This window comes from Paramisgurnus dabryanus, chromosome 15 (genome assembly GCF_030506205.2).
Source record: "Paramisgurnus dabryanus chromosome 15, PD_genome_1.1, whole genome shotgun sequence".
Classification (NCBI taxonomy): Eukaryota; Metazoa; Chordata; class Actinopteri; order Cypriniformes; family Cobitidae; genus Paramisgurnus; species Paramisgurnus dabryanus.
Genome location: NC_133351.1, coordinates 14233514 through 14254429, shown reverse-complemented (window position 1 = coordinate 14254429; position 20916 = coordinate 14233514). Strand labels below are relative to the sequence as shown.

At 36.0% G+C, this 20916-nt stretch overlaps 1 protein-coding gene across 2 annotated transcripts in view; it reads right to left on the bottom strand.

Moving 5' to 3' along the window:
• The window catches only part of satb2 (SATB homeobox 2), a 43731-nt gene extending 23054 nt beyond the window's left edge, over window positions 1-20677 (bottom strand). Inside the window, exons 1-4 of one of the 2 annotated variants that reach the window (XM_065251806.1) lie at window positions 20438-20677; window positions 18773-18971; window positions 10251-10466; window positions 6008-6190 (exon numbers count right to left, since the gene is read on the bottom strand). In XM_065251806.1, coding sequence (XP_065107878.1) covers window positions 6008-6190; window positions 10251-10422 — 355 coding nt within the window. In that variant the 5' untranslated portion in view covers window positions 10423-10466; window positions 18773-18971; window positions 20438-20677. Of the gene's footprint in view, window positions 1-6007; window positions 6191-10250; window positions 10467-18772; window positions 19146-20437 lie in introns of those variants that run through there. The other variant, XM_065251807.2, reaches the window with a different exon arrangement.
• Between the last annotated feature and the right edge of the window lie 239 nt (window positions 20678-20916).

Sequence of the window (20916 nt, the reverse complement as noted above, 5' to 3'; positions counted from 1 at the left end):
CTATTATGCCCTTCGCTCTGTTTATTTCCAGATGTCGCAATCATTGTCAAGATGCGAATTACACGTAAACTGCACCCTCTGCTTATTGCATTATTAATTATTTTCCAAATTCTGCACACATCCGTAAACACTTTTCCACACGCACTTCTTTTTTGCATTCCTTGTGCACATATACTGTATATTTGACATATCCAACAAAAGGAAGTAAAAAGAGACCAAAAACAAAAGGCAGATGCAAAACACATACTTACACACAAACTCTCGCACAAAAGTGTTTCCCATAGTCTTATAAGAGACTGGCTGAAGCTGTGAAAACTAAACAATGCTAATCACATTACCGTCCACTAAATGAGACCCAGACGCTATACAGTCTCTCTCTCTCTCTCTCTCTCTCTCTCTCTCTCTCTCTCTCTCTCTCTCTCTCTCTCTCTCTCTCTCTCTCTCTCTCTCTCTCTCTCTCTCTCTCTCTCTCTCTCTCTCTCTCTCTCTCTCTCTCTCTCTCTCTCTCTCTCTCTCTCTCGTCATATTTAGGTGCTTTAGGCTATTTGTGTCTTCTGAAGAACTCCAGCTGCACAATCACACACAGACATGTCGATGGATCACTTACCTACAACCAGACACAGATCTGCCATGCCACTGCTGCCACTAATGCCTGATTGAACGAATTAGCTTTGGACAGACTCTGCTTTTACAAATTAGCAAGCGTTCCATTGTTTTCTCTCAGTTCAGCGGTTATATTTTGACTAGTGAGACATTGTGCATGACCTGTTCCATCATTTTCAGTCTCTAAAAACAGTTGCTGACAATTCAGTGTCACTGAATCTGACCAGGACCGGTGGGTCTGTGGGGTCTCATATAAAAATGGGCATTTCTGTTAAAAATAAATGAAAGTGTAAATATTAAAAAATGGTTTGTATCACATTGAAAATTAGGTTTAAGAATGTGGGGAAAAAATAAAGTTTAAGCATAATTCAGAAAAATAGTGCAAATAAGGCCTATACAAAATAACAACGCCTGTTGTCAATTCATTGTCATTTTATTTGGTATTCACCGTTTTCACTGTTATTGTTGGCTCTGTGTTAAATATTGAGGTCTGTGCAAATTCAGCTACTAAAAACTTTTACCTTCTTTCTGTTATAAGCAAGCATTATAGATATTGGTAGTACTCGTTGATGAAAGTGGGTATGGATTAGTGCGCTAACTTATAGTGCTGTTTGCATGTATCTGGTGATCTACTTGCTACCTATAAGATGGGCCGGCCCTGCTGATGACCGTTGTAACTTTAGTGACTTTTATTCCCTGTATACTCGGCCCTCTCGTTTTTGTTCAACAGTTTCAAAGGATTTGTTTAAATGTGTTTCCTGGACAGAGACTTTAAGTCAGTGAGTCAAATCTGACAGATGAAGACAATTTGCCTGATTGTGCTATTTCCCCTTAAGAACCCCTTTCGTAAATGTTGTTTATAATACTGGTTTTGGTTTATAAGAGACACTTTTTTTTTGCAAAATAAAATATATGTGCAGCCCACCATAGCCGAATTCCCAGAAACCATGATTCCTGCTTGCTTGATATTTAAGCAGCAGCATAGATTGAGACTAAATGTCCTTAAGTCTGTCAAACGGGAGTGTCAGTGAGTTTCAAACACCCCACGTTTCAAATTCATGTGTTTAGCGTTGAACAGGCATCCCGCTGGAACCAATTCACCAAAGAACAGAAAAAAGTAATGTGCCTTATTCCAATAAACAGTGGTTAAATGTATTCCTATTTACAGTATGAGCTCGCATCACACAGAGACTGTGGTAATGTCATTAATGAATCATTTTTAACTTGGAAAGACTCTGTTCCTTGTCATTTTCCTCCCTCCCCCAGTACAAACCATTGTTCCCATTGCCACATTAAAATTCCTCCTTCTTTCATGTGGTCGACTGGTGGCTTGGCTAAAGCTTATGTGCACCCATCCATATACACTCACACACAAACGCAACCTCACACACAGCCTGAAAATGTTTTTACACACATATTTAGCAGAATTAGTTCGGATAAAACCATGGGACTCCATACACTTTGTGCTCTGCGTAGCTTGGCTCTGTTGAAGGGATGCCCCAATCTCTATGTCTCATAAAGACCACAGATATCCGTACTGTTACAAGCAATTGTGTCTGTATCTATCTATACAGATGTAGTAAAATGAAACCTCTTCAATTACAGGAATGTACAGTATATAGGTTTTAGTATAGTACTGTATTATAACTCAAGTATCTTATATCTGAATTGTATTTTGGCAAATTACTGTAAATATATATTATCTGTCAGGGGAGTGCAGAAACCTGCTTTATATTTATTTGAACTAAAGGCACTTAACTTATTTTTTACTGTTCAAATAGACAAACCATAGTAAATAATGTTTTAACCAAGGTAGTCAGGAGCCATTCATTTTACGTCTTACAAATACAGAAGTTAAACTGTATTATACACATTGTTAATGTGTAAGTTTGTCTGAGAAACAGCTATCAGATAAAGTTGTGAGAAGAGAACCCCTGGCGACAACAATGATACTGACTGATTTTTATTGGCTGCCAGGTGAATCAGATGACAGATAAGCTGGCGCTGCCCATAAATCAAAATTTTGTAAAGGACTCAAAGAAGTCTCTTAAACTAAAACAATGAGGCACAGAAAATCCAGAGGATGCTCTGGATCTCATTTCAGAAAAATTATTTGCATGACTAATCGAGTGGTCAGTAAAAATTGCTCCATTCCCGACACAAAGCTGTTGCATGGCTTCCCACAGTAAGTCTTGGAGATTACTCATTACTAATAATGCTGCTTTCATGGTGTTTCATTGAAGATTTAAAGACATTAGTATTCATTTGTTGTATTAATTTGTGTACAGGATCTTAAAAATGATCTCCTTTTGTGTTCCCAGACATTCATTTTATGGGTTAACCGTAGACAATTAATCACCACAGCCTGTTCACAAGTAATGGTACGAGTTAGTTGTCATCAAGTGAAATGACTCAACAGGCAACCGTGCCTATTTTCCTAACACCGACCCCGAATGGCCGTTCGACCCGCAGCGGCTGCATGTCAAACGTGGCAGCACAACAATGCCGTCGTGCTGTAATCCGTCACCACTGTTAATTGTCTGAAGCCTTAAAGTACAGGTCTGTCTATAAAATGCTATAAAAGTATCAGACCCTTATAATTGAAATAAACAATATCTCCCAGTTAATTACCGGTCAGGCTAATTAAAGAAAGGCAGCGGTGATGGGAGAGGACCTTAAATATACCGCTACCAGAAAGCTATGCAGGACACAATTCAAACAGGGAGAAAATAGATGGGACTCTGTGTAATTTTGGTTGTGAACCGCAAGGGAAAAAATGTATAATTTAAGCCAGAAATTATTCATTTAACATAAACGCTTTCTTTAAAAAACAAAAGTATTCATTTGAGAGGAGCTCTTTCTCTCCTCATATGTAATCCTTCCCTCATTCAGTCAAGGTTCAGGAATAAACTCTGTCAGTTTATGTCAGTGAGTGTGGGATAGTTAGTTTTATCTCTCTCTACATTTATCTGGATTGAGTTAATGGCTGAGAAGGTAGTGTAAATAATTTTTCCTAATCTTTTGTTTTTAGTCACTGCTGTTTTTGTTCAATGACCGGCTGCTCTTCTTCTGTATTCAGGGGAGTAACGTCTGGGACTTGAACATAGATGTGGCGCCATTGCGTGGGTCAGACAGGACAATTTTGCCTTTTCAATCATAGTGCCGCTTCTATCAATTTACATACTTGTTTAATTTTAAAGCACATGAGATATTTTTGGAAGCTACTGTGTGGGTAATATCGATCCTGTTTTGGCTCTTCAAAGGAATCTATACAGCCCGCACTCAGTGAATTGTAGGAGACATGCTGTTACCCTGCAAGTGACCTGCAGGGTTTTTGCTCTTTTCGTTAGAATTTTATATTTGTTCATCAAAACAAAGTCGTTTTTGACATTGCGTAAAAAATAAAGTACGCAATTACACAACCACACAATGTTTTCATTTTAAAAACTACAGCCTCTACAAAAAAGTTGCCTGACATGGATGATGTTTAAATTAAAGGTTGAAATGTGGCCTTCAGTCTTTTGACTTTCAGTCTCTTGTTTCTGTCTGCACTGACAATACGTTTTAAATACGTCAATAAAATATAACATGACCTCATCACACAACAATTTTTTAAGACGGATTTACAAAATGTCAGTGTTGACTATATGAAAAACTACGTAAAATAAGTTCACAGATGTCAACGTGTGGATCAGCTTGAAGTTGAACATAAAGGCTGTTTTAAGTAAACTTTTCAGTCTTTTGGGAGATGACAATCATGTGTACGGCAATAAAGTAATGTATATTCCTGCTTTGGCCCACACAACCACAGAAAGTGGACACATGAGTACAAAGAACTTGCACAGACACATTCCCACAATGTTAGTACACACACACACACACACACACACACACACACGCATCTTTCTGACGTTAAAGTACCACATTCTTTGCCTCCTGCTTTGTTCTTTTTAATAGGACTTTCAGACTGCCTGTGATTCGGTTATAAACAAATGCCCTTCCTTCTCAGACGCATAAGCACACAACAGTATATCCTTCTGTCAGCATCTCAACAGCATTCTCGCTTGAGCTCACTGCCACTTTAATATGACTGAATGGTAATGGAATAACATATTGCTTTTCCATACAGTAAAGTAGCCTATATACTGTAGTACATACTTATGTTCTTTTTAAAACAGTATGCCTTAATTATTAAAATTGTTAACATTCAGGCATACGGTATGTTGCATTATGATCCACTTTTGTGAATTAGATCAAATAAAGTTTGATCAAACAATGCAAAAGTAAAACAAATCACAGCTGATAGTGCACATGAGATTTTTTGGAAATTAAACGTCAAGTTTGTGTATTGCATTGTGGGATACTGTCCTGTTTAGAGTGTGATCTGGTAGCATAATGCATATTTTGGCAAACATAATATCTCATCTGTATCATGTGTATTGGAAACACAATATTGCAAATTGCATACTATTTTGTTATTTCAAAAATAGCAGGTAATTTGCCAATACAAACATACCCTAATACCGCATGACACAAACAGACTAAGATAAACAATTTCAGCTACAAGGTAATTCAAATATATTTGAAATTTGGGATCTGTCTACAAACAAAGTTGTAGCCAAGGTATGGACTATTTTTTTCTATTATTCATTAAAAACAATGTCTTTGTGAACTCAAACCCATGATTAAAATGCTTGATTTTGATTGGTCACTTCTTTATTTATGATAAAACAAACCTATGATGCTGCACCTACACTGTAAAAATACTTTGCTGCATTAAAAAATGTTGTTAAATCAACTCAGATTTACAAGTCATGTCAACAGAGATGAGTTTTCACAACTTATAAAATATAGTTGAGAAAAGTCAGCTTAATTTTACAAGTTATAACAACTCATCTGTAGTTATAACAACTCATCTCTAGTCAATCTAAATAATAGTAAGTTGAAAAGACTTGTAAATCCGAGTTGATTCAACAAAACATTTTAAGGCAGCAAAGTCTTTTTTACAGTGTAATGATTCTTTGTATTACTGCCTGGCACTCTTAGCAATGCAATCATATGTGAAACATTTTGTTCACAGTCCGTCAGGGATTACGAGGAATTACTTTTAGTGATTTTACTTCGTAAAAGTTGCTTTGATAAATATTTTTGCTTTAATATTTGTATAGTGTGGTAACCTTTTTTTAAAGCAATAAGGAACTCTATTGTAAATATGTCACGATCGCTTCGTGCCTAATAACGCCCTTCATCCGTGACTTATTTCACAATATACCACAGCCTCTCATACCTTATTGTTTACTCATAGACAGAAATGTTCCCTATTCTTACAAATCCATGAAATCTTCCTGGAACTTAGGGTCTGCTCTAAACAAATACTTTGATAATGGGACCGTGTTGAACTCACCATGTGCTTGGGCCGCAGAACTGTGAGAGTAGCCCAGGGCGAGAAGCGCCGTCTCTACCAGCTGAGTGAAAAGGATGTCCTTCCTGACCAGCACAAATTCGGCATGTTCCTCTCGGCTCTCACCTTCTGAGATCATCCCTCCATCCACCTGCTCCACCACACAGAAGACTGGAATCATCAGACCTGCAGAAGAATGTGAGAAAAAAATGAAAAAACGGCCAAGAGATTGAGAGAACTGAATTAATTACATTTTTTTTACACTTATATACAATTGTCATACAACACTTTATTACAAATTAGTGTTAATAAAATCATTTGTTGTAATGCGTATATGTACTTTACTAGGCTTTTTTGACAATAATAATTGGTTAATTTATGTATTATTACTTACATTACAATGGTTCCACTGCACTAAAAGCATTGTTAAAGTCTGTCTACAGTGACCAAGGTTATACTTTGCAAATGGGAAACTGACTTTACATCATTTGCATGCTATTTTTTATTCTTTACATACTAATCCTAGTCACGGTAGGTTTTTATAAATCATGCATAGCGTTATTTTGAATAGTTGCCACGTGTTGTTCACAGAAAAGTTGTTTTATTAGAAACCACTAATGATTAATAGGTTCATCATTTGCATTAGAATAAGGCCACCAGGGTCAATTGTAGTCTCAGCTTTACTTTCCAATGCAAATAGTCAAGGTGGACAAACCGTCCAGATTCTGTATCAAATATCAAACCAGCTCTATTATGCACCATTAAAGCTATCCGTCTTTATATTACACTTTTCATGACTGCTGGACTGATATCTCTTTAAGTCAACGATCTGCATGTTAACAATTAGTTTGGACGGATATGCACACCTTTTTTGCTCTGTGTTTAACTGCTCGTGACATTGCACATTATTTTAGTAGTGTTGCCTTTGTTAACATTTCAGTTAAAAATGTTTATGATTAACTTGGAAAATATGTTGGCATGTAATTTGATGGGTACAGAGTCCCATCTTCTAATGGGATGCTGAGATGCATAGTCATTCACGGCTTGTTAAGAAATACCCTAGGTAATGATGCCTGAAAACACACTTCTCCCCTAAGTTTGCTCTATCTAACTAGCCTTGTTTTGTTTTTTCCAATTTCCCTGAAGTGCTTTGTGCATCTGTCTAGTGACTATTAATTAATGCTCTCTATAGAAATGAAAGACTGAAAGCATTAGGCAAAAAAACTTAATACTAATAATACAATGCGCAACTCTCTCTCCTAATTTACACACACATACTTCCATACAAATACATATACATTTACGCTGTGCTCCCAGAGCCCCATGGTTTAATCAGTCAATTCCTATATTTCTATTTCCTTTCCATTAATCACTCAGGCTTCCAGTTCAGAATGCTCTTATGGAGTGAATTACAGGCCAGGGGCCGGTGCCAATTCAAGTAAGTGAATTTCCCCCAACAGGGAAATATAACTGTCAACACACAACAGCTCCCAGCAGTCTCTCTCTCACTCTCTCGCTCTCTCTCTTTCTCTTGTTAGCGCCATAGACTCATCCTTATACACTTTTAAAAATTAAGGTGATTCACAATGACATAGAAAAGCCATTTTTCTTTATAAAAATTCTTTATCCTATAAGAGGGAATAGCCTGTATGAACAGGTTAATCATAAGATAGTAGCACGTGTGTTTCGTGTAAATGTTGTGTAAGTGTTTTAGACTTTTGCGAGAAGTATTATTAAAAAGGAATATTAGTAAAAAGTAATAAGCTATGTTAGTAAACTGTTGCTTGAGATTAAAATAACCATGTATTATTATGGTATATATATGTTTATTTTTCAGAACATATCAAATATCTTTAATCTAAAAAATGTTTTATTTAATGTGGATTTTTAATGCGAGACAATTAGCTATTTCCTGAATTTAAAGGTGACATAGAATGATTGAACCGGGTATTTATCCTTGTTCTGTGGTGTGACATGTAGAAAAAAATTTTTTGTTTGGGTCTGTAATGCCTTAGAAGCTTCCTAAAAACCTCTCTCAGATAGCTCTATTAGGGTGGGGGATTTTAAACAAATGTTTTTGCACCTATTTGGCTCCCCCTACTGGCTTAACTTGCAATCTCATTACTGATTGGCCGACTTTGCTGCCACTCAAAAAATTTTGCCAATTATTTTAAAGTGGAGAGGCAGTGAGATGCCTGTGATGTCATAAGCATCAGTTTTCCAGATTGGGCCGTTTTCTGGCTGACATTTCTATAAGAGGAATTTCTATGAGACTGAGATCTTTAGCATGTCTAGCACTTTTTGTATGTTCGTAATTGCGGGTAGACTACCGTTATTCAACAAAGACAAGGTAAAAATGGTTTTTCATTCTCTGTCCCCTTTAAGTAAAAGCATTGCAAAAATTGTAAACTTTACATGAAATACACTGATAAAATATCATGTGTATCATATACAAAATCAAAATTTTCTGGAGATTTTCTGAAGCACTTCTTTTCATTGATTATTTTGCACACTATTCATAGACAGCATCATTGGTTTCATTCCAGAGAGTAGGCCTACAGTATATACATTTGGGTTACACTTTAAGGACCAATATTCACTTTAAACTAATTGCCTATTAGTTTGCATATAAGCAGATGCTGGCAGTACTTATAAAGCACATATTAATGGTTTATTTTGCATGGCCATATTGTACATCCCTAATCCTACCCAATACACTTAAACCCTACTGTACAACAACTAATTCACTTAGAATTAATAAGCTGTAAATAAGAAGTTAATTGAGGCAAATTTCATATTTAATAGTGAATGTGTTCATCATAATAAAGTATTGTAAACCTAAATACAGTGTATATGATAGTGTAACTGAAATTTATCATTTGTTAACTGACGATAAATATAAACTTAAAAAAATGCTGTTTTATTTTCAACCCATTGTTGGGTCAAAAAAATTGTTGGTTATTTTTACCCAATGGCTGGGCTTGTCCAGTTTTGACCCAACACTGGGTTGAAAATAATTAGAGTGTATGTATATTGAAATATAAATTGTGTGAGTAAATCTATATCTGATCTGTATATGACCTACTATTTAGTGTTTCATTATGGTTTGGAGAAAACTGTAGGAAGACAATCTCTCATTATAACCATCCATTCACCCCCTCTGCTGGAGCCCATAGAAACCCTCTACATGTCTCTCTCAGCGTATGTGTCTAGTGCCTCTGATATATTTTGTCAACTAGGACCCAGTTGTATTCTTTACTGTATTTATGACCATAAGATGAACTAAACTTATGAAAAACCTCTCTTTTATTTATTATATGTGTGTTTGTTGACAAATCGCATCTGCTGCTCCAGAGCAGCACAGCAAATCACACCTACTGTACACACAAATAGAGACAGTCATAAACATATGGACAGTATGTGTTGTTAAGGTCTCTAAAAAATATCTAATCTATATCTGATATATATCTTTATGATTGGTTATGCATATCACTTACTGTCAAAGTAAATTACAGCTTGACCTTGATGACATTCTGGTCCATTTATTTACATTTTAACTAAGGAAGAAATGTACTGTATAGCATGAAGGGAGGGGGGGGTTTTATAGCTCAAGAGAGTTCATTAAGTTTACAACAGTTTGTTATTTAAATGTAGGCTACAGTATTAAAAAAAATCTATAATTTTTTTGTTTTTAAAAATAAGAATATAAATTAGACTATTGTTGATATACAGTAAAAGTAAAGAGCAATGAAATAAGAAAAATGAATGTCTGTGTGAAGTGTCAACTTCACATGTGTTAAAACATTTAAAGCTGTTCAATAGCTTTGACTACACCACTGTCTATGTGGCAGTTTCTTATGGTCACTGTAATCAATATGAGCTCCTTTCAGCACTCACACAAACACACTGTGTTGGAATCAATAACTTACCAAGTAGAATAAATCAAGTTTATATACCTCGACTTAATTCACTAAGCTTATATTGCTTACAAATATGAGCTAAACTACATTGGCGTACGGAATTACATTTATCTGCATCATGCATAGGTGACTCTTTTAATAAAATAAAATAATTAAGAAGCTCAATGAAGAGCTGGGGTTAGAAGTGGTGCTGTTGTTGGTGCCTTTGGGTCTGACCAAACATGCACTGATTCACCATCTCTCTCCATTTTTTTTGTAGTTCCCAAAGCAACACCCCGAATATGAATACATTTATTAAAACATGGATGGGGGCGTGAGTGTCTTACCTCCGAGAGGTCTCTGAGGGGCTCCATTGTGGCGACTGCGGTGTCCGGTGGGACTGCCGTTGAGTTCTAGGCGTCCCATCTTCGGTGGTGGCCCACCAATTTCAGGACTACTGCTCCCACGCCGCTCCGGGCTCTCCCGCAAATGAGGACTCTCACCTCCACCTCGCTCCATCCCCCTCCACACCACAGAGGGAACACCAGCCAGAGGATAAGGACCTGAGACAAAGAGAAGACGCATAAAAACTCAATCTATATCAAGGTACATGTTTTTTTATTAACATCACAATTGGTATGTACAGTACAGTAAACAAACTGAGTTGGTATGAGCAAGAGGGGGAGGAAAAGGGAGAAAGAAAGAAATGTCAAATATATAACGCAAAAAAACCCCCCACAAAATAATCATAATTGTGTCCTACCCATAACTGTTATAATAAAAAATGAAAAGCTAACAAAAGTGTCATTAGAATTTGAAAGAAAAAACCTAGAAACTAATTTAAAAAAAAATCCAAAATGATAATAAATCCAGTTTCATCTAATTTAATGGTTTTACACTTTATTTTATCAATTTATAGCACTTGTCACAGTTTTGCATTTTTATAAACTAAGTAGCTTCACAGAAAATATTTTGCAAGCAGCAGAAATAAAAAAGTAATAAAATATAAACAAAACATTATAAAATACAAATAAAAATTGCAATAATACCATGAAATGTTCAATATCATTACCAACCTTGTATATAAGAATGTAATCGGACCATTACATTCATAGTGATATTAAGAGAGTATGTCATAAAACAGGCATGCCAAGTGTCTAAAAAGCTATGGTTTCTGCCGGCTCAAAAATTTCTAAATGAAAAGATGGCTGAATTGATGACTTCAGTTTTAAACCCTGTTTAAACCATTACAGTAATGGATGCTTCACGAAAACATTTCTTCCACCATTTCAAGATTGGCTCCAAATTATAATAGAAATTTTATTAGGATTCCAATAAGACATTTTGACATGAAAATCAGAGGATTCCCTTTGACTTTTACTTACAACATGAACAGCTGCAATTGGAAAACAACACACAGACATCCACACTCAAGGCTATGTGCTGTCCTAAAATACAGTGGATTGTTTAAAAAGACGCTGGCATCTTATCGTCACTATCAGCAAACAAAAGAGCTGAGGCCCAGTGTCTCGTTCTGCTCCAGTGTCTGTGGAGAATGTAAACTTGTGTGTGCGTATGTTTGTGTGTCTCTCAGAATAAAGGTACAAAAGCTGTCACTGGGATGGTGCCCTTTGAAAAAATCCTCCTAATATACACCATTTAGGTAGAAATAGCTTCTAAAAAGTACTAAAATACTTTTTGAAAATATACTGCCCTAGTGACAGCTTTTGAACATTTATTTTTGAAAATGCCAGACATAAATATAAATTAAGTAAGTCAGCCTAATCATATTTGTATGTGTATGTGTGCAAATATGTTACTTTGCACCGAAGGCCTGTGGATGCCTAAATAAATTCATCTGAGTCGGGGTGCACCATGGGGACAATTTTTCAGATGTCTTTGTTTTCAAGCCAAACCTTTAATATTGGTAATGTCCATCAGAGTCAGTGCCAAGCAGTACTGAGTGCATGCCAAAAGTTCAACACATTTCCCACTGGCCAAATGAACTCTTGATTTGCATATCACTTCCTAAATATTGAGAGATGATAATTGCTCTAAAAGTTAGGTAGGTAGATAGATGGACAGACAGAAGTTTGGCATATTTGCCAAGCAGTTGCTGGTTTTACGAATAAGCAAGATTTCCACAATAATTTTTATTTCTAATAGTATTTCTCCCTATATGAACTTTTATCCATCCGCAGAAAGACTTTATTCTGGTGTGTCCACCCACTAATGCCAACCTCTTTCTTTGGCCTTGATGAGAAAAACACCATCATGTATAACAAAATAAGTCCAAAGAGAATTACAAGCTAGAGCTACATTTTCAAAATGAATAATAAATTAAAAACATTAGCCTCTGCGTGATTAAAAAAAAACATTGCGACGGTCCAGAAAGCAAATGTCTGAATTCTTTAGAGTTTATTAAGCGGATGGGAGGAAAAACACTTTGAGGGCATTTGCATGGAAAGAAATGTGTTAGTCTGCTGCTGTACTTTCACACAAACACACACATACACGGAGAAGAGCAAACCTGAAGTGTGAACTACAAACTAAAACAATAGATGTACATATAGCATTTCAATTAAAAGTGACATTTCTACAAATAGATGAGAGGATTATGTTACCTCTTGTTTATCGTGCATGTGCTTTCAAAAATGCACATCCCAAACAGAAGAGCGGCTCATGCAGCATAACAAATAAATCCCACTGCTATTTGTAAGATCACAGACATGCATTTTAACTCTATGATGAAAACGAATCTGCTTTTAATTAACAGCTCATCTACTATGTGGCCTTGCCCATAGACTTGCAATCCCATGGGTAAAATAAAATCTCTTTACAAAAAGTGACTCTTGATACTTGCAAGGAACCAAACAAGAGATTGCCTGGACACATTTGACGCAACGTTCATTACCGGATTGCTCTTTCACCATTTCCCTCTTTAAGCCGCTTTCTTTGCCATATTATCAGCCCTTAAAGTCTTTTATCAGCACTGTTGGGCTATCTTTGTTCCTCCCTCATTGGGCTTCACAGGTTCAAACCTGTCTGATTTTAATGAGTCCTCCGATCCCAATCAAGAACTTGTCTGAATCTCTTCTCCAATCTCTCTCTTCCTCTCTGATCCTCCACCACCCCAGCATCAAATATTTGATGGGGAGATAAAACCAGCTCCAGTATGTCTGCAAGTCATTAACCTATGGAGATGGCACTAGTTCTGTAAAGTTCATCTTCTGATGCATTAGTCAGCGCAAACATAATGATGAAATATGCTAGTTGTGATGCATGTCATCCATAGTTATTAAAATTTATATACTAAGTTGCATGCTAAAAGAAAAACAGTAGTGATGCGTGATTATGCATATGCTGAGAGCTTTCTTTTGCAAGCCATGTAATTCAGCACCACTGCATGTTAAATTCACCCAGATGGTAACAGTAAGACTGCCTCTTCATCATACTGTTTATTAAATAAAGAGCTTTCTCTGCTATTCGAAATGACCGAATGGGAATAAATGACGTGATTTGCGTCTAAATTCACATTTAAAGTGGGTGAAGCTTTAGAAGATTATAAAACACAGGAGACAGTTCCACGGCTGTAATTTAAAATACATATTTATTAAGGTTCTGTTCTTCTGACAGGTTATAAATATATTCATGTCTAAATATCTAAAGCACATTGTCGGGAATAATCTACTGCGCAATGATTGTGAAGACAAAAAAGCAAAAACTTTGTACAATAACAGAGCATTATTTTTAAATCATTTTTATAATATAAAGGCATAAGAGAATATAGCGAGTAATTACAAATATGCATTTTATGTGTTATTAAAAAGCACTCATAAATACTAATATATGCCCTCTTGGTTATTGACACTGAAAGATACACAACAATTCAGATTTCAGTATTTGTACCTACAGGCATTCACTACCAAATACATGGTTCCATTTTTATTTGTAATGCTTGCAGCCACACATTACAAACATAACTAATGACTGTTATGTTTAGTGGTAGATGAGAGAAGCCAGACGAGGGAGTGGAACAGAACTCTGATCCCATGAGACTCAAATTTCCAAACTTCGACGACCACACTGCAGAGACTCTCTCTTAAGCATGCAGTATACATTTTCTGCTCTGTTCCTCGCTAACCTTCCTCTTCCCTTCACTCTTTTCTTTGGCACTGTTAGAAGCCTCTGCCAGTTCTACCACACACAGGAAACTGAGGGCAGTAAACGACACATTTCTGATCTGACTATACTCACACTGTCAGTCAGTATACACAGAGGAGAGACATGCTAAAAGAAAGGGCAGAAGGTTGTAAAAGAGATGCCTACGAGATCAAGATCTTAGACATCAGGATAAAAGAAAGTGACCAATAAACAAATAAACCGTGCAATGTAAATCGTACTAGGTACAATTTTAATATCTCCTAATCTGAGCAATAAAACTTAACCTTCACAGCTAATATCAACTAATAGAAAAATCCATGCATGTGTGTCATAAGATAAAGCCATGCTATGTCACGGTACTTAGTGTACCTCTGTGTCGATGACGTGCTTAGGCGTTAACCTTATTGACCAGGGAATAGGGCTGTGATACTCATTTATTGCAGGGTTATTAAAGTAGGGTACAGATAAAGCAGCTGAAGATGGTCGAGGGATATATGTATTAAAGGCCCCTGCATTGTCTCTCTCCAGCACAGGTGTGTGCAGAAGGGAAGGATAGATAGATAGCAGCTTATCACCTGTGAATTTGATGGCATATCAAACCGTAACTAAGACATATGTGATTACACTGGAAATACACATAGGAGGATAAACTTAGACCTTGGATGTATGTATAATAATGGCACCATAATAATAATAAGCTATTTATTAATATGTGTTTATTAGAGGCAGAGAACAAGACAGAAAGGCTTTGCTCAGCTGCCATAATGTGAATCTGTCAATGTGCGAAGAATATGTAGATTGACATTTAAAGAGAGGATGCGTCAGACCTTCCGGCGAACACAATCAGTTCAATACTAAACATCTTAAACAGTAAAAGATTAATAGTAAGCAGCAGTTTATTATGTTCTTTCTGAACATCTCGCTCTCTCTCTCACACACACACACACATAGACAAAAGCGCACAAACACAACTGTACACACACAAAAACCACAGGGCAGACTCACTGCTCTGACACTTCCAGGGACCACACATTGACTTACAAAAATCACACATGGTAGACAACACTAAGCAGCGCTATAAAACACACATGAACACACAGATTGAATCTATAATTCAGAATGTATTGACTGTGATCTGGATCTTCAATGTTAAATGGTAATAGATTTGATAAAAACAAGCACAATAAACCCACCAAAAATGTACCGTGTGCACACACAGCAGCCCTTCTACAGTATTTTCAGTTTTATCAGTTTATTAAACTCATAAGACCCGAGCTTTGGTTTGTCTTTTTTTCAGATTTCTTCCAGCTATTTTGGGGTTAGGAAGTAAATAAATAAATATAATAACCAACTGTTTGTGTACAACAGGTTCCAGTTACACAGAATTATGGTGCAAACAACAAAAAATATGTGGTTAAAGAGATCATTTAGCCAATCTTAACATAAATAAAGGGGTAAAAGAGAGAAAGATGATCTCATTACACCTTTTGACCATCATGACAGAAAATTTTATCTGTAGCCAATAGGTCTGCAGTACTAGTAAAGACAGGCAGATGATGAGTTAAGATTAGAAAAGCATTTTTCATAACCCCTAGCTTTTTATCTTTGTGAGTTTTAATAATAATGATAATAATATAAAATAACTAGTATTTAGCAAGTATTTATAAATAATAATAAAGAAAGAAATGACCAGATTCAACAAGTGTTGTGCAACAGAAACGTAATTAAATTACATACCAATGATTTTTAAGTCTTGACCAGCTATGTGCGGCAAATTCACAACAATTATAAAACTTAATACTGGTCCTAAATAGCCCAACATCCAATCATTCTGAAATGCACGAAATTGTAAAAGTTATGAGGAGAAAAACACTTGTTCGCACCCACACATAATAACTTATAACCTTACATGTCTTCAGGCGGAAAGTTGATGGCTATTAAATTTTGAATGACATTTAAATGACTGTGTATGTCCTTATTTTTTATAAAAGTAATAAGGCACTCGAGGTCATGCTATATTGAGAATATCCCAGTCATATCTGAGTGGTCGCATGCAATGCACGCGCTCCCCTGTGTTTAACACTTGCTGTGAAATCAACAGTTGGGTGGTACTGCTGTACCTGTCCTAAAAGCTATAATATTTCATAAAGGTTTGCTAAAAACAAATGGCTCAATTCTGAAAGTATATATAAAAGGAAGTCATGAAGTATTGTACGAATAAAGCATCATAACCTATAGCATAAGGTTAAGATGTCCTTATGCTAAAGTGCCCAAACTCACGGAAAAGGTAAAATGGGAAAATGCTGGATTTGATCCATTTTGATGTCCTCCCCAAAACGCCAGATTAAAGGATCCTTAGAGACTTCTATGCACTGCAAAATTACTGAGACCTATAGAGTCTTTCTTACAGAGACTAATTAGCTTTTTGTTTTTCCTTATGGTCTTGGTAAAAAAAAATCCCGTCTCCCCTGGCTATGGGGCCAAGTTTGTACAAATGAATAATGAATACATCAATGTGACTTTAAAAAGAAACAGAATGATTTCTAACGCTGATGGCAGCTATATAGCAAACATACCTTCTCTTGCACAGGCATGATTTTGTGAGTGACTTTTCAAATACATTGCTAAAAAAGTTTAAGGATATGTATACATAACTTGTAGTTTGAACTGACAGGGAAAAAATATCGCATGTAATATAATAACAAATGCTGTGCACCCGGCATGTGTTTTTTCTTTTTTAATTTAACTGCAGAGTTCAATCTAATAACAGTATAAGCGTCTTCTGGATTGTGGTTCCTTTTGCATGTAATATGTATTGATTTTGACAATGCTGGGATAGCGATTTCATTACTTAATTTTAAGTTTCTTTTTCTGTTTTGTTTTGTTTTGTTTTGTTTCAAAGCAAGACCACTCGGTTCACTTCATCCACCCCCCTAGGTAAAGTAAAATCCATTGACTCCATTATAAGATAAATCTAATTTACTTTAATATCTTATGTTTTTTTAAGACAGAAAACGGTCACTTCTGAGGGCGAAACTTTTACTTTTTGGAGTTAGTTTTGTGTGCACCACGACAGAATTATCTAAACGACATGTTGGTGAAGTAGATCATAGAAATGTCTATAATAGGTAACAGAATTTGTTTTATTCGTTGCAATTATGTCTGGCCTAATAAGTAAAATGTCCATAGGCCTATTCTGTATTAATAAATATTTTGCCAGTTATCGCTGTTTCTCTCACTATTCGATAATGTATGCCTATATGTGTTATGTATTAATCATAAATTTCCACCTTGACTTAGTTTCTGGTTATTTGTATATTTTTCAAACTTATGCAAAATGTAAACAATAATCTGAAATGTTTAAAATATTAAATTGTATATTTTTCTTGCCGTCAGTGTGTCGTCTTTGCTTCAACTAGGCCTTACCCAATCAAAAATGTTGCACCCAATAAAAGTTAAAATAATAAAAAGAATTAAGCGCTTTACAACTTGAGATTTTTACAAAAATACCCTATCTGTATTTTTAGCATAGTTATATTATTATATTTAATTACTTCTTAAATACCAGGATGAATATAACAATATAACAAAACAAGATCTGCTTTAAAATAGACACGACTTATGTGAGTCACTTTTTCGAAACTGAAGTGGACTGGGCACATTAAATTTATTGTTTTGTTTTGTCCTCTTTTCATACAAAACAATAATATGGGATGGTATAAGCCTATAGCACATGTTTCATAAATTCTAAGAATCCTGTCTTAAATTTAGAGGACGTAAAAATGCTAAAAGTAAACACACACACACAAACACACACACTCATGAAGGCGAGGAGACCACAGACAAACACGTGTGAAACTAAACTTGAGGCCTAATCTTGTTGAAGCTTGAGTAAAAGGTTTCTCCTTTAAACTATCCCCATGCACCAAAGCTCGTTGAAATGCGTAAAATATCAATAAAAGTGGAGTAAAACAATTTTGAATTAGTTTAAATGTGTTTAAAGTGCTTATACATCTCCGCTTTCATGAATATACACTCGTCATTAGCGAAGTGATTTACTAGAAAATCACCACAATCTTTAAATTGGTTAGCTTTGGTCTAATAAACACATTTTGCGATATTCTTAACACTTTACTCTTTTATTCATTGCTCCTAAATAATCGACATTGCCCAATATGCTTTACTTTAGCACTCCTGTCTTAAACGTAATTTTTATTAAGTTGCAAATATAAAAATAAATGGTGCAAATATTCTTCGTGCATATGCGTGTATTCATGTACAAAAACGTTTAGATTATTTTTATTATTATTATTAGGCCTATTATTATTATTATTAGGCTATTAATTAATATTTGCAAAAATTGCCACTCATTATCAGAAGTGCATTGCTCCACTGTGTCATAGTACCTGGAAAAACTTAATGTCTTTAAGAAGAATTAGTGTATTTATTAAATCCTTAAATCGTACATAAATGACTATGTATGTTTATGATACAATGACAATAGGTGCCTATAATTTTTGCGTATTGGAGATACGGCCTCAAAGAAATAACTTATCATATAAGAATTTATATAAATCGATATTCTAAACAGTTATAGCTACTTAAGACGTTAACAAGTCAAAGAATCTGCGGTTAAAGTAGCAGTATGCATGAATGTGGAAAGCACTGGATGAAAGTGGACGAAAGTTGTTTTTGTTGCACTTACTGCTTATGGCGTGTCGGTACCTCGGTTGGCCGTTGAGAGGGCTCTGTCCATTGATTAAAAGTATTGAATCCAGGGCTAGGCTTCTCGCAGCCTCGCGAAGGGCTGAAAACGGTCGGCTTCGGTATAGGTTCGGTGTTGGACACTTGGGCTCCGTGCACTGCGCGCTGTGACTGAGCCACTGGAACTGAGAGACTCCGAGCTGAGAGATACAGGTAGCAGGAGACAGACAGCATGAAGATAGAGAGGGGGTGCGAGAAAGAGAGGGAGGGAGAGAGATAGGACAGTTCACGGGACTGAACACAGCACAGAGATCCAAAAAGTAAACGACACAAGTTCCGAGTAGCGAACCGACGACAATCTGTCCGGTTAGGAATCTTGCTTACGGTTTACCGCAAGTTTGAGTCACGAATGTCCGTGGGACAAGCCCGGCAGAACCAAAACCCCCAGCTGCGGGCGCAAAGACAGCATCAGAAGCTGAAATTGCATGCACAGAAAGAGAAACAAAGCAAACAGACGTCAGATATCTGCTTTGTGCGATGCGGACAATACCTATTACAGCGTTGTAAAATCTCCAAAGCAACAATGTATGTCACTTTCAATCTGTTCCTTGCTCGGCGCGCGGACTGACGGAGAGGGGGAGCCGAAAGAGCAATGGGAGTGGGAGGGGAGGACTGGAGAGCAAACGTGGAAGTGTGACAGGGAGGGAGGGAGGAACTGGGCTGTCCAAGGTAAGTAATTAATGTATTTGATATAGGTCTTTAAGTTATCAACAAAGCGCATTATGTCTGGATAACTTTTTGACTTTTGTTTTAAACGTTTATTTATTATTACTATTATTTAAGAACAATTTTAAAATGCTTTATTTTGAATTAATCAAGCTTGCATATTAAAAAGCTGCTTTAGATTAAACCCACGCGAACGTGTTTCTCCCGTAACCAGTTTTTTACAAATTCAACCAAATTGAAATGCACAATTGCCCTGTTATGTTTACTTGTTGAAGTCATCTAAAGAAAGTTGCATATAGAAATTATAACTGATCTGCTTAAAAGTGATAAAAGCATTAACAAAAATGCAATAGCCTAGTCGCTCAATGAATTCAAAACTTAAGTGAATTTGTAGCTTAGTGTTGTAAAGAATATAAACGAATTGAAGAATTGTAAAGAAAATAAAAATATTGTTAGGACAGCCGCCCACATAAAGACTACGTAAAATGTAATTCATCTTCTGTGACGATAGCTTTTAAAAATACATAAATGCGTTATTGAATTCTAAAGGCTGACTTCACAAAGCACATTTGAGTTGACAAGATAGCAATTCTGATCAAATCACTCAATCGTTCAAACCCAATAAGCAAAGACCTATGTTTAAATCTATAAAGGCATTAAGGTTTGAGTTCACTAGCAAGGTATCAGAGCTCAACGCTTATACGCACACAACAATATACGGACGACACAGATACTTAAAGCCTATATTCAAAAGCATTACCAATAACGTGCATCTACAGTTGTGGCCTTTGCTGTCGTCTACTTTAAGTTGCGTTATCGTAAATAGCCATAGCCACACAAATCCGAATCTTCTAAACGTTAAAATGCATGCAGATATATAATGAGATTTATTATGACATTTATTCACCATATGTTTGGTTATATTGTAAAAGTATCTTACCTTTTTGCAAAGTGTTTCAATAAGAGCTCATTAACTGCACAATAGTGTGTGCAGTTGGCTGCTTTGCTGGTTTAAAACACTTCAGAGTGTGTGAGCAAATGCTGGCAGAATCTCCAACCTCATTCGTCACTATTATAAGATAATGATCCACGATGATGATGGCAATGTGGTGCAGCCTTGCGTGTCAGAGATAGGTAAAAGACAAAAAGGAGTTGTGTTACTAATAAGAAACAAGTACTGCAACTGATCAATACATTGCCTGTCAAAATCAGAGAGAGAGAGAGAGAGAGAGAGAGAGAGAGAGAGAGAGAGAGAGAGAGAGAGAGAGAGAGAGAAATTTCATATGTAGGTTCAGAGCTTTGTGTTCTCACGATGCAGATACATGCTTGTCTGGGTAAAACAAGAAATTTGTCATCCCTTAACTGTGCTCTTTCGAACATTTAAAGGTTTGAATTAAAAATGTAAAATAGCACATTGCC